Source organism: Phalaenopsis equestris, unplaced genomic scaffold (genome assembly GCF_001263595.1).
Source record: "Phalaenopsis equestris unplaced genomic scaffold, ASM126359v1 Scaffold000016, whole genome shotgun sequence".
Lineage (NCBI taxonomy): Eukaryota > Viridiplantae > Streptophyta > Magnoliopsida > Asparagales > Orchidaceae > Phalaenopsis > Phalaenopsis equestris.
Window position 1 is genome coordinate 115,455 of NW_018164458.1, and position 15,559 is coordinate 131,013.

Below are 15,559 nucleotides of genomic sequence, written 5' to 3' on the forward strand. Positions count from 1 at the left end.
GTCATTTGGGTATTAAACTCAATTTGGCAGTGTACCCACTGATAGGAGGGATGACCCTCAGTGTTGGAAATCGCATTAGGAGCTTTGTGGGAAAGAACATCCTCCTATGAGATCCTGGACCTTTAAGAGAACAGGAAGAGGCCTCTCCCGACTTGTTTCTATTGAGAGTTGCCCAACCTGCCACAAATTTGAATCCAGAGTTAGTTCATCAAAATGAATTTGTTTATCTGATGCACCTTGCCGAGTGTGGGGAGCGAAAGAGGCAAATTACAGATTTAATGGTTCGAGAGTTACTTTATGAAAATCTACGTCAAAATGCAGCTTCAGCTTAGGTTGTGTCAAAAGAGAATGAATATTTATTCCGTCATGATGTGCTTTAGAATAATAACAACTACAAGATTGAGTTACAGGAAAGTTACAATAGCTACACCACTTTCAATTTGGCTGACCTAATATTATATTATGAGGAGCTAGAAGCTTCCACAAATGAGGTCGAAGATCCCTCAACCTCGTGAGACTAATGCGGGCACGAAAGATGGACCTGGGATCGCGTCCCCGCATGAGGGCGCAACAATTGGTGCGCTTGAACTGGTTCGGTCTTAGCACAGGAAGGACTGGCCAACCCTCTCAGGTATGTACTTGCCATCTATTGAGAATGTGGTCTACTCCTAGTTATCCTATTGCTATATATTTGTATTCGTGTTGTTTTAGGTTTGTTTTTTTTTTGTGTTGTTTGAGATATCCACCGACGTCTCTAGTTTTCGCATCAAGGGTTGTATCGAAGGGTTGAGTGGTATCACGGCTGTATTTTGCTCCCGAGGTAGTGATTTTTCTTCCCCCTGCCCTTACCATCATTCCACAGCACTTCCTATTGCCCATCCCTGCTGCAGCTGCCCAAAACAGCTGCCTGTGGATGTTTTTCTGGCAGTTTTTCCACTGTCCAAGCCTCCATCTTCGCTGTCGCTACTGTCTAGCTCTCCACCTTCGATGCCGCTGCCGTTCGAGTCCTCCATCTTTGCTGTTGTTGGTGTTCCTGCCTTTTCGCTTGCTGATGCCACCTAGAAACCCCTCTAACCGCTGTTTTCCATGCAGCCAACCCACTTACCTCCACGTTGCCATCTAGGACAGCAAGTACCAGCTATTTCCCTGCTATACCCGCCCCCTTTGTTCCACATCCATACCTTACCACCACCTTTTCCAAGTCTCTAATAGCCATCGACACCACCCTAGATTTACCCTAGTTGTGTGTCGTGTGTTGTGTTTGTACTTATTTCCCATTTCAGTGTATTTGGTTGTAACCTCTTGTTTGTTTTCAGTAATAATATTTGTTTCCCATCATTGTTGGTTAACTCCGGTATCACTTTGTGCCTAAGTGCATGAGAATCAATGGTGTATTTTCATTGACTGCTATTAGTGCAAACATGATGGACTTTATTTTTCGTAGACTAAATTTTAAAATAGTCCTTTGACTTTGCTAATCTAATCTTAGAGTATTATATATATATTTTTAATTTGAGTCTCTCAATTATACAAAATCGATCCAATATTATCTTTCATATAGAAATTAAGATCCAATTTTGTTTCTAATTTAGTACAAAAATTAATCCCAAATTAGTTTTTGAGGGATCATTTTCATATTATCAAAGGATAAAGTTGGAGAAATGTAATATTGTAAGATTAAATTAGTTATATACAAATAGTCTGAGGGGCTATTTTTTAATTCAACCAATTTTTTTCTTTAGAACATTAGAATTAAAAAAAATGATGTAAGTACATCTTGGAAGCTTATCAAGGATTTCTATGAGAAAAATAAATATACACAAGCATAGAAACGATAGCATGATGGCCAAATATGAAGCATCCTATTGATCATGAAAATTATAAAGTACTTATTTGGAACTTGGTGAATAGAGCTAGCAGCGATGGACTTTTTCTTTTGAATTTTGTTTTTCTGGTAAATTGGATTTGAAATCTTCAGTCTAATATAATATTGATTTTCTGAATGCTATAATCTGAATAAAAGACTACTAAGAATCATAATGATTTCACCTCAACGAATTTTTTATCAATGTTATATTTCTCCAATTGACTTGCATTCACCTGACCTAATATTTTTTGAAACTCTATATTATGTGGTAATGCATCTCGTATCATGTGCTTCAAAATTGGCTAAATTAACATCTGATTTAACCATGTAATTTTTTTTTTCATTTGGTGCAGCTACAAATGACTGCAAACACTCCAAATCTTTAATCGGTTCTTGTTGTGTAGTTACCCAGTTAGCACTGTCACATGCATTGCTGCTTAGCGTGCCTATCACAACATTTGCTTTTTCCGGGTGATATTTTATATCCAAAATCATAATCTTTGAAAAGCTCAAGTCTTCTCCATTGTCTTAAATTCACTTTCTTTTGTATAAATATACACTTCAAGCTTTGGTGATCAGTGAATATTTCACACCTGGCACCATACAATTAATTCCTCCATATCTTTAAAGCAAATTCAACTGCTGCTAGCTCCATATCATGTATCGGGTAATTCTTCTCATAAGTTTTTAGCAGTCTAGAGGCACAAGCAATTACCTTCTCGTATCACATAAGCACACGTCCATGTCCCCTTAAAGATGCATTTCACTATAGAGCTAGAAGCCTTCTATTCCTGAGGGGATAATCAATGATGGAGCTGTCATTGAACATTTTAACTTTTGGAAAGCTTGTTCGCAGCAACCTGTCCACTTAAATTTCTAAGACTTGAGTCAGTATGTACAAAGGCATTGCCCTGAGAAGGCTTTGCTCCATAAACAAAATTCAGACATTGATAAGTTGACATATAATCGGTTCTCTTTCAATATCTAGAGAACAATGCGAAATTGATTTGCATGATGAGCTTCGTAACTGGATTAGATTAGAATGTCGTCGATGAAGACTATCACAAAGTTATTCAGAAATGGTTTAAAGATTCTGCTCATCAGATCGATAAAGACTACAGATGCATTTGACAATCTCAAAGGTATTACCACAAACTCATAATGGCCGTATTTAATGATGAAGACTGTCTTTGTTATATTGACCTTTTTAATTCTTAACTGGTGATAACCTGACCTTAGATCAATCTTGAAAAATATAGAGACCCCTTCCGACTGATCAAAAGAGATTATCACTCCTTGATAAAGGATACTTGCATTTTGATTATAAGATTGTTTAATTCACGATAATAAATGCAAAGCTTTAAGCTCCCATCTTTCCTCTTAACAAAAAGCACTGAAGTTCTTTGAGGAGAAGTGGTTGGCCTGATAAATTCCTTCTCCAATAAATCATGTAGTTGGCTCTTTAATTCTTGCAACTCCTTGATTACCATCCTATAATGTGCTTTTACCATTTTTTTTGCACCAAGTATTACATCAACAGAGAAATAAATCTCTCTTATTCTAGGCAAATTTGACAAGTCATCTAAGAATACCTAAGGTACTCCTTTATTACTGTTATATCCTCCAACCTCTTAGGTTCTTACTCCATATTGATGATTTGAGCTAAGAAGCCTCGGGTACCTTTTTGCTAACAATTTGCATGCCTTCAAACTGGATATCATCATTAATAGGAGTCCTTTATCGCCCATAAATTTGAATTCTTCTTTTCCAGAGATATTAAAATTGAATATCTTTTTAGAGAAATTAATAGCTATAGAGTGATTAGATCGTCAATCCATCCCTAGAATTACTTTGAATTCGGTTAGTGGTAATACTGTCAAATTCATCTTGAAACTTCTATCACAGATGGTTAGATTGGCATGGGAACTTTTATTAACTATTATACAAGATCCATTTGGCAGAAGAACTGAAGAGACGTCAGGCACCCTGAATGATTCCAATCCTTCGGTATGTCACAAATTTTTCAGAGGTATCTGAATGCGATGCCTAATGTCAAATAATGTTCTCACCAATTTGTTTTAGATGCATGCAAAACCTATAATAAGGAGAGTATAAAAGTCTCCAAATAAATAAAGATTTGATAGATTTACTGAAATAAATAAATATTTGTAATGGCTTCAAGTGAATCCTTTGCTTCCTACTGAGTCAGTGCACATACTTTAGAGTGTACACCTTGATAGGTCTGACTTAGAGTTGAAGCTAATCCTGACAAGTCAGTTGGCCTTTATCTACCAAACATCATCTGAGTTTGTGGAGCACTAACTCTAGCATCAACATGGGGTCTCTGGCCTAAGTTAGAACACGACCTCGCCATTTTTCTTGGTTGATGGCTCCAAAAATGTGTTGGTGCCTAACAAGCATTCTCCTCTATGCCTGCCCACACTTGGCTTAGACGGTTATACTGCTGCTGCTGCAAGAGCCACTACCTGTGCCAACTGAGTCACGAGTCCTCAAACTAAACAGCTCAGATTGGACAGACTGGGTGGCCTGTCCCGATATGGACCTATCATCTCCTCTTCTCTTCTGAAAATCTCTACGCCTTTGTGTAGCCAGTAGATTAATCTCCATCGTTCTCGCCCTTTTCATCAAAATAGAGTAATCCTCAAGGCCTTGAGGGATTAAATGCTATCAGCTGTTCCTCATCATTAGGGATTAACTGAGGTGCATACCTAGATATCATCGTAAACTCAGGCTCCGTTTGGGGCAGCTTATCCGCTGCAGCGTCGTTCTGAAAATACCACTTCTCCGTTTGGAAATTGCGTTTGAACAACTTATCCAAAGATGCAGTTGGTTTTCTTACACTAAATGCGGAACGTGAGTTAAACCCCCGTGGTCCGCGTTTTCAGATAAGCGGCTTATCTAAATTAGCGCAAGCTCCCCCAAATGCACCCTCAGTCTTGTACTGCATGACAGAATCGTCATCTTCCAACAACTTGATGAATTGGTTCGACATTTGCCCCCCGTCTGAGAGAGGAACAATATAATCACGAAAAGTCCTTACAAAATTCTCCTGCAAAACCTAATCGTTGGGTCATCCTCTAAATTTCTTCTGAAGCTGTTCTTGCCACCACCTTTGCTTTCTTTTCGAAAGGAAAAAAAAAAAAGACCAATGTGACCTTTTCATGAGAGTAGGACAAACCCTCAATGCTTTTCTCTATCCGGTCAGTTATCTGCCTCAACAGGCCCTCCTGCTTCTGAAAATAGTAGTGTTCACATGTCTTGGTGCAATTTCAAATATTTATTCATCTGTGTCATTCTACTTGCACTAGCCTGGGTCTAAGCACCATGAATCAGTTGTGTCATTGCGACCATCATCTGAGTAAATGCCTCCATAGGGACGCCAACACCACCACTACATGAAGAATCAGTATATGTTGGAGGTACTAGATTCTGCTGATCAACAGTTCTTGCCCCTTTATTTTTTCCTTTTGTATCCTTCAGATTAATATCAATTGCGTTTAGATACCAAATTTTTTAATTATTAACATAACATTTCAATTACTGTTTAATTTTCTTAATGATTATCAATGATTTTTCTAATTACTCTTTTATGATCACTGTCTTACTATTCTCAACTGAGCTTTGATACCACTCTTATCACAACCCGATCAAGGAGCATGGAATTACTAAGGCTGGAATTGTCGGTCGGACGAAGGAAAACTATCTGTTAGTTTTATTTAATTATGAAATACAAAATACAGAAGAGTAATTCTATTTATAAAATTTAAAGATACAACTAGTTCATACGGATTTTTAAATATTTACAACTAACAAAATAAAACTAACACAATAACTATTATCATGCGCTCCACGACGTCTGTACACATGCTCTCTAGGGTCCATTTAGTTTACAACTGATTATCTTGTAAAATGTTAGCAAGTAAAGGTTTGAGTTAAAATTAGTTAGTGGATAAATTTATATAAATTACAATAATTCTCATTTTTAAAATGTTTTGTCAAAATTACAGTAATTAGTAAAAGAACCTTGCAGTAAAATGAAGCAGTCAATAAATCCATTTTTTTCATTTATTTATTTTGTATTTTTCGTTATTGAGAGTCACCGTCTAAATGCATACTAAAAAAATATATGTTTAAACTTTTTCAACCCACAATAAAGGTAGAAAATCATTTCCATTTTCACGTTCGTGCACGGGTACATTACATTCCTCTGTCAGTACCATTCAATGATGACTTTCATATGCATGCATATATTATATTTATTTCTTTTTTTTGCATTTAGCATGTAAAATAAACATGCACTTTTGAATTTTTAAAAGAAATACTAGAAAACAGTAAGAAACATTTTTAAAGAAACAAAACTATTGTAAAATAAAAACACATTTACTCATCTGTACTATCAGTTGACCGTCCTTTTCCCTTAGGTGAAACTAGTTCTTAGGTGCACCTATAGTCACAATCTATATATAATTATTATTTGTTCAAGCTAATCTGCTTTCCCATTAATTATAGATTATTATTATTAGTATTTTCATAAATTATTTATTTTATTAGCTATTAATTTAGTTATGTAAATATTTACATATGCCTATATAAATATAGTTGCCCAAATTTCTTTTTTTTTGCATATACTTTTACTTTTCGAAACTTATTTTAACATGCTTAACTCGAAACACTTTAATTTGACTTTTAAACATAATTTAATTATATAAAGAATAATTAAACATTTAATTTAAGCTTCATAGTTGAATTCCTTCCTACAACAAAATTCTCTTTTTTTCAGCTTTAGTCTTCTCCCTAATTACCTTTAAACAATTATTAACAAAATTGAAATCAATTTAATATAAAGTTTCCGAAATTTCATTTTAATTAATTAAGATTAATAACCTAAAATAATTTAATAGTTAACCTTTTTCGAACCTCTATCTTGCCCTAATAATTTTGAATGAAGCAAGTAAGCTTCGGTTGAATGACCTTACAATCCACACGATCACTCCTCCATTTCACTTGAGTAACTGGTAGGAAGCCACGCTTGCAATAAAGCTCTCACGAGCTGTCTTTTGCTTCTAAACCCCAAAAATGACCTGGGATTGCCCTTCTTTGTGCGTGAAAGTGATTATAGGAGTCCTTACTTCTCTTGGAGTTCTCGGTCGAGGTTCTTACGCACGGAGACTTGCGTAAATGGGGAAAAGTTGCTCAGCTCTCCTTCTCCCTCAGAGCTGGTCGAAATTGCTGAGGAATGTTTGCCTTTTGTCGTTCGCTGCCTCTTATTTTTTCTTCTGCACGCTTTAGGGCATGTGACCCTCGGTTTGCTCAGTAGAGGTGCAAGAAGACTTGGTCGAGCTCTTCTGCAGCTCTTTGGTAACCCCTCTTCTTTCTTTATCTTCTGTCATTCACATCCTCATTGTCTTTCTCAAGTTTTTCTCTCTCTCTTTCTCTATTGCTTTCTCTATTGAGTTCAAATTGGAGGGTAAAGAGATAGCCTCTAGTTTTTCTCGAGGTGGGGGTGGGCAAAACGATAGAACGGTGCTTGCGAAACGACACCTAATACATAAATTCATTTTATTTTTAATTTTCTTAAAATTTTAAATTAAGATTATTATTACACTAAAACAATTAAAATCAAGCTACAAGTTTATTTTTCAAAATGATCATACAGAATTTGAGATTTTCTTCAGAGATTACACGTGCACTTAAGTCACTTCCAATAAATATTCTTTCATCCTTAGGTGTTTGTTAAAATTTCTCAATTTTCTCAAAATTGGTTTTCAAACTTTTTCTAACATAACTCGAAGATTCATAAGTGCTAATTATAATTTTAATTTCATTATTGGTATTTTAACTCAAAAAATAATCCCCCAATCATTAATATCATTGACCTCAACAATTTTCTCTTTAAACTCTTTATATATTATTATGCCTCTCTCATTTCTATTGTCGATCTTTCAATTAAATATTACTCATACCTTCTCCGATGATCCTAGTTTCACCCATTGGTATTTACGTTCCTGCAAATACATAGTATTGATTCTTCTTTTAGTCATCAGGTTGATTAAGTACCCTTTGTTCATTTGAAAACCTCAAAACTCCAAATAACAAATCTTAGCTTCATATTCACTTTTTACTACTTTTACGTTAAGAAGTGTCATTCCATTTATGGGTGAGCATCCAAGCCAACGCTTTAATAGTTATCCGACACCACTGAATTTGTTGTGGTACATTTGTCTAGTGGATGTCTCTACAAACCCTTGCCTATTCCTCTCAAAAACTCCACGGTTAGGTTAGGTTGTGGCATGTAGTTTTTAGAAATACCTAATACTTTTAAAATTCTAGTTAGAATTTATTTAACAAATTTAGGTATAAGTTTTAAAATTAGTTGTTATTCTAACATTAACTCTTAATCAGAATTGCAATGGAAGTTTTGGTTCAATTTTTATAATAGCTTCTTTTAATGAAAACATTAATGTGTAAGACAATCTAGAAACATTATTTTATTAGAGACTCCAAGCTCGGCTCTTTTCCTTGATAATTTTTAACTTGATGGTCCATGTTAATTGGATTTTGTTGAAGCATGTAGTATGAAATTAACAAAGTTTTAAAGTGAAAATCTCATTTATCATTTTCAAATGTATAGTTTTCTTGAAGAAGTTTATAGTCTATTTCTGATATTTCAAAATGTTATCACAGATTGGCAACAGGATTACAAGTAAGCGTGTCAATCAATTGCTTGATTCTTGCTCTCCATTTGTGTATATCTTTGTAGACAAGCATCCCAACCGGCAGGATCCTTCTCATCTTGTCACACATCGGGTTCAGTGCAGCATTATTGAATTTACTGATATTGTCTTGGCACAAAAATCCCCAAGAAGAGGGAGAAGGTGGAGTCTCTTTTTAAAGGAACTAAATCTGATGGTAAGCTCTTAAAATTTTTTTGAAGCTGTTTTGGTCAAAAAACCTTTTAATTTCTATGTAAAATGCACAGTACATGAACATGTGGTGAAGAGTGTGTAAATTTTTCTATCACAATTTTGCATTTATTGATCTCATGCCATCTTTTAATTTTTGCCTCTTCTTCTCTATGACTAATTATGAGGAGTAATACTAGTTTTCTACACATATCATCTCTTATGCATGTTACGGTGGATAGCAACACCTATGTGTTGATCTGAAAATTCACTGTTCTTGTGCTTCTGTCAATTGCTGTCCAAGGAGAATGTATAAAAATGATGAAGGTAGTTTGACAACTAATTTTATGCTGAATAAACTATCAATATTACTATTTGTCCTGAATGTGTTAGGAAATATCAATTGATTGCGTTCCCTTCTCTTACATGTTATTAGTTCTTAGTTCCATTTATGCGGGATAAATCAGTGTGGGATTCCAAAATCCTAGTTCCGCGGGATCTCACAGTTCCGTGAATTGTGTAATAGCACTTATGCGGGATGCATGAGAGATGAAATTTTCTATCCCATTATTGCGGTAGCAGGATTGCCCGCTAATATGTTGTCGTGAGGCCATTGTGCGCCATTTTTTTACTAATTTTAATTAGAGTTAGGGTTATCTTGAGAGAAAACTATTTATATGTTGTTTTTTTTTGGTTTGAGGTCTTTTTGCATTGGTTTTGTGTATTTAAAGATTTTTTTCTCTAGTTTGTTTCTCCAAAGAGTGTTGTATCCTCTTCTGTTTGCAAGCGGTGTATCTGTAGCTTGCTCTGGAGCAAGTGCGAGATCTCCTTTTGAAAATATGCCTCATCAGAGCCTATGTTTCATGGTTCTTTCGGCTATCTTCTGTTCGGACCGTCGTTGAACGCCTCATATCTCATTCCAAATGCTATGGACCTCGTTTAGTATCACTCTTTATCTATCCTCTAGACCGCTTACTAAGCACCGTCTATGAGCTGGACCTCGTTTAGTATCACTCTTTATCTATTCGCCGACTATATTTCCTCTAGACCGCTTACTAAGCACCGTCTATGAGCTTTAGAACAATGTCTTTTGGAATCAAAGCCCGTCAAACCTTAACTTTTTAAGGATTTGTCTTTTTTGCTCCTAAACCAAAATTCCATTAAACTTAGGGTCTGTTTGGGGCAGCTGCAGCTTATTGAATAATCTGCTGGTAAACTGATTAAAAATAATCTGTTAATAAGCTAGGTGCGGTAGCTATTACAAATTTTTATTTTTTTTGGAAAAGCCAGGCCGCAATCAGAAAGCTGCCACCGCACCTAGACAGGTGCGGTGTGAAAACGCTGTTTTCAGCGTTTTGAAAACGCTAAGCTGTCGAAATGCAGTTTACCCAAACAGGTAATGTGCGTTTTCAAAACGCCACCGCACCAAATAAGCTGCCCCAAACAGACCCTTAACCTAATACTCCATCACAAAAAAAAAACCCGCACCACTCACCTATTTCTAAACCTACCTTAATCCTAACCCATATTTTCTTTTTTTTCAACAGAAATTTAAGTTTGAAGAACAAGATGTGTGATGCATCCAAATAGTAAACCCTAAATGAGCTGTTCAAAAAATTATCATGGAGGACTTGCAACGGAAAACCTTTCAACTACAACATTAGCTTGTTTTCTTTGTGAGAAAATAACTTTGTGAAGTCAGCCATGCCACAATGGTGACTCACCGGATCGAAAGGAGGAATTGAATCTCTTTCACCATGAAGTTTCCAGTGATGAACCAATATCCTAATGATTTGACATAAAATATCAGAAAAGTTATAATTTTGGATAGAAAGATTGAATTGTTAGATTTTGACAGATACGTGGATCTGGATAATTTTGTTTAGTGGCCTCAAATAATAGAACATATTTTTGAATATGAAAATTTTCCTGTGGATGATTAGATTGACAATCATCAAACTTAGGGTGAATGTTTTCTTGTGATGGGAGAACCTGAAGCATCTTCAACAGGTACAAGAAAAAAGTAAGTTCATCATATGGTCCATGTTGAAAAGGGTGATGCAACGCATTTATCTTTCATCGCATAATCAGTAGAATAAGTTCTTAAAACTCTACAATTTTCATTAGAGAGATTCTTTTGTGGATGAATATATCTCTGAATTTGATCGACTCATGCTAAAATATAAGTTGGTAGAATCAGATGAGCATACAGTGGGGTCATATCTAAAAGGATTGAAATCATCTATGAGTAATGTGATACTGTTGCTCCCTATTCTAGATACATACCCTAGCTTTGAGGTGAGGTAGCAACGTCATTAGGTGACCACCACACTTTATAAACAGAGCTCAACCCTAGGATCAAATAGTAAATGCACACCTATTGGCACTCAATCTACCCCTCACTAGGAGAAATTAGTCCAGGGTGGCGAAAAGATGGAGATCAACAGTACTCCCAAAGTTGTCCCAGCTAAGAATTGTTTTAAGTGCCATGGTTTTCGACACATTTTGTTCAACTGCCGGTCATATTTTTTTACTGAGCAAGGAGCAGTTAATGAAATGAACAGTGATATATAGGAGAGAATGAGAATGTCAGAGATGAGTATCAACTTTCAGCCAATGAGGAAAAAATGCTAGGCATTTGAGTGGTCCTTCAGACAGAGCTCATGAGAGAGCAACATTGGCTCTGCTACAACATTTTTCCTATTCGTTGCACCGTTGAGTGAAATATGTGCAGTTTGATCATAGATAGAGGTAGTGTTGAAAATGTGATATCTACATAGATAGCGAACAAGTCTCACTACCCATAAGTATTCTTAATAATATTCCTTGACTTGTTTGAAGAAGGGGAATAAGATCTTTGTTGCCAAGAGATATTTGATAGAATTTTTATTTGGAGGCAAGCTGTAAGATCATGTTTGGTGCGATGCCATGCCTATTATCTCATTAACTTGAGCCGACCATGGCAGTATAACCGGCGTATACTTCATGATGGCTATAAGAACACTTAATTTTTAAGGATGGGCAGCATATTTTACTCATGTTGTTGAGGTAGTCAGCAATGATGGATTCTCGGACAAATATAGAAATTTTTGTGCCCTGTGCCACAATTCTAAAGTCTACGAGAAAGGAAACTGTGAGATTAACCTTGGTGATGCTAAAAGGCATTGACATGAATGAGCCAATACCTAAGGCAATGCACCCATACTAGAGGATTTTTAGGATTTTATGATATACAGTTTATCTCTTAGGTTACCACTACCGAGGGAGGTCCAACATATAATTTAAGTTTTAGATGAAAAAGTTTTAAGCTATTTCTAAAAGATTAAGTAGTAAGTTGGGTACTAAGTTCCAATTCAATTGAGCAACACACCCATAGACAGATGGTATACAGGTAGGGCTATCAAAAAAGCTCGTTGTTCGCGAACAGTTCGTGTTCGGTTCGTCAATGAGTTCGTGTTCGATTCGTTCGATAAGTAAACGAGACAAACGCGAACAAATTTTTTTCGTTCGGTTAGTTAAACGAACCAAACACGAACAGTGATGCGTTCGTTCGTGTTCGAATCGTTATTGTTTGAAATATAAAATAATATAAAATAATTATATATAAAAAATGTATTATATTTTAAAACATTAAATTTAATAAATTATAATATATAATAAAATAATAATAATAATAATATATTAATATACTACAGTAATATACTAATATAGATATTGAATATTTATATAATATAAGTTATATAATTAATATATAATATTATGAGCTTATTTCAAACAAACTAAATTTTAAACGAACCGAACACGAACACAAGCTTTGTTCGTTCGTGTTCGGTTCGTTTACACCCCTATATACAGGAGTAGTAAATTGAAAATCTCCTTAACTGTTTCGTGGGAATGAAGGAACCATGGGTTTTAAGAGAAGAAGAAGCTTCTAGTAGTTAGGCCATACAGGAGTAGTAATTTGAAAATCTCCTTAATTGTTTCGTGGGAATGAAGGAACCACGGGTTTTAAGAGAAGAAGAAGCTTCTAGTAGTTAGGGAGAATGATGCAGGTTTGTCTCACGTAAGATTCCACAGTTCCATGGATTGTGTGATCTTGCTCATGTTGGATGCACAAGAGGCGGAATTTCATGTCTCGTAGTTGCGGTAGAGAGATTTTTCTGCTAATCTGCCTCCGTCATGCCATTGTGGGTCAAACTTTTATGCTATTTATGTTTATTTTGAGAGGGAACGATTTTTGTTATTTTTTGGTTTGAGGATTTTTTTTTTCTTTGGTTGTGCATTAGGAGATTTATTTCTAGTTTTTTGCTCCAAGGAGTGTTGTATTCTCTTTTTTTTTTGTAAGTTGTGTTTCTAGGTTGCTTGGGAAAAGGTGGTGGATCTCCCTAGACAACCATGCCTCATTGGAGCTGGCATTTCGTGGTTCTCTGCTGTTTTCAGTCCGGGCTGCCACCAAATGCCTCATGTTCCCTTCCAAACGCCGCCAGACCTTGCATATTGTCACTCTCTTGCCATTCCTCAATTACCTCCTCACTAGATCTGCTTAATAAACATCGTCCAGGAGCCCTAGAGGTGTCATTCCTCTAGAAGTTTTATAATAACTTTTTCTCCCTGCTTTCTCAAGAAAACATGATATTTGATTTTAATATGGTTTATTATGCTTGCTGGAAAATCTATGATTTGCTGATCTTATTTAATTTATATTAAATGACTAATTTAGATATTTATGCCTCAGTTATCTAGTCAGCTATGATCTCTATAATTTATTATTTTTATTGGTCAGTAATGGGCTCATGTTCTATTTCTACTGAATTGTAGGACTTGAACTTCTAAGAGTTTTTGTTTCTGGTAAATGTTTATCAATTGCTAAGATTTTTAAAGTTAAAAGTTAATGATTGCTGTCATTGTTCTCCATCCTTTGTATCTGATGTATCTTTTAATTTGTTTAGGTTGCAAGGGAGATATCATTTCAAATATATTCTGAAAGCTCTTTGACAGAGCCATTTGTTGCACATCTCCTTGGGGAAGTCCTTGAAGGTGATACTGCATTATTTATTGGGAATAGCATGGTCATACGGGATTTGGATATGTATGGAAAGGGCTGGCTAAAACCTTACAGCAGTTCTTTTCTACATGAAAGAAGTTGCAGTCTGGCATTCCTGCGGGTATCTGGAAACAGGGGAGCTAGTGGTATTGATGGTCTTCTTAGCAGTTCCATCGGTTTTGCAGTAGGAAGCAAAAAACGTGTAAGAATTTTTATTAATTACGACCCATGCGTTTTGGATGGTTTTCAAAGAGCAATAGTACTCTAGAAAACACGAATAGGAAGAAATTTCCTTTATTTTTTATATAATGTATTTGATGCGAGATGCTATAGACCAATCTAGGAATGAAATAAAAAATTATATCCAACTAAACAAATAGATACATTTTTTAAAAATAGATTTTGTATATCTTTGCCATGAATGTATGAGATACTAATTTTCTTTCTTCTCATGAATATATGAAATCTTGATTTAAATCTTTTTCTTTTATCTGGGTATTCCAAAAAAGGATCTATAATATTTACATGCTTTTCACCATCAAGATGGTGTGTAGATATGTTCCATTACCAACTAGCCAATAATCTCCTAAAATTGTGCATTGTTGAATCCGTTTTCAAAGATATCCACTAGTTGATATCTTGCAAATGCACATGGCATAAAATCGGATTAGATTATTTTTATTTATAAAATATCTATCTCAATATGCTTTGTTCTATCATACTACATAGGTTTTTGTGCAATATATGTTGCTAACTTTTTATCACGACAGACTCTTAGGTTTTTCCCACTCAATTTTTAGATTTTAAAAGAAGATATTTAAACCACATTGACTCATGTAATGGTTGTGCAATTTCTCTGACTTTCTTATTTATGGGAGATTGCTACTTTTTTTTTTCCATGTGAGACAATTGCCTCTAAGAAAGGTGCAATTTGTTGAGGTGGATTTCGTCTGAATGGGAATCTACATAGTCAGCATATGTGCAGGTGATATCATTCTATGGCTTCTAGAAGGTATTTAAGAACACAAGAAAAGGGTAGGTAAGTTTTTGGATGGATAAGGAAGGCGGGCTGACATTGATTGATAATTGGGCACGAACAACAGGATGAAAGCGAATCAAAGGATGAATACGTCTATTTTCTGCTATCATAAAAATGTCATAAATTGAATGAAGGAAAAAGCCTTCGAACATCTGGGAGAAATCACCACTTTGATCCTATCAGACTACAGACACATCACCTGTAAGAAATCTAAAGATATAACACTCCAATAGGGAGAATCAAGTGAAAATATCTCCAAATAATATAAACAAAGTCAAAGCCCCTTCAAAATAAAAAAAAAGAACATATAAATAGTTCCTCCTAAAAAATAACCCTAATTCAAAATAATTATCATAAAAAGTGGGCCCATAGTGGCCTTGCTACAATAACTTAGCGTGAAAATCCCACTACCTTACGGGACAGAAATCAAGTCTCCCATGCATCTCTAGATCAGAAGATTGCTTGGTCGATTCTTGTAATCGTGGAATCCTGATAATCAAAGGATTCAGATCCCGCTCATTTTCACCAAGCACACCTCCGACATCTACTTTTCTCACCTATGTTTGCGTCTTAGGCCCTTACGAGTGCCTGTGTCATGCTCTAAGTAGGAGGGACTTCACATTCTTCCCTTAAAACTTTTAGAATTGATCCATCACTATTATAATAAAGTTACCACATTGCTTTGT

General features: G+C 35.4%; 1 protein-coding gene across 1 annotated transcript in view; it reads left to right on the forward strand.

Moving 5' to 3' along the window:
- LOC110018366 (protein PHYLLO, chloroplastic) overlaps nt 1-15,559 on the forward strand; it is a 186,472-nt gene that overhangs the window by 71,221 nt on the left and 99,692 nt on the right. Inside the window, exons 13-14 of the mRNA XM_020715657.1 lie at nt 8,573-8,797; nt 13,740-14,036. Of these exons, the coding sequence (XP_020571316.1) occupies nt 8,573-8,797; nt 13,740-14,036 (522 nt within the window). The remainder of the gene's footprint in view (nt 1-8,572; nt 8,798-13,739; nt 14,037-15,559) is intronic.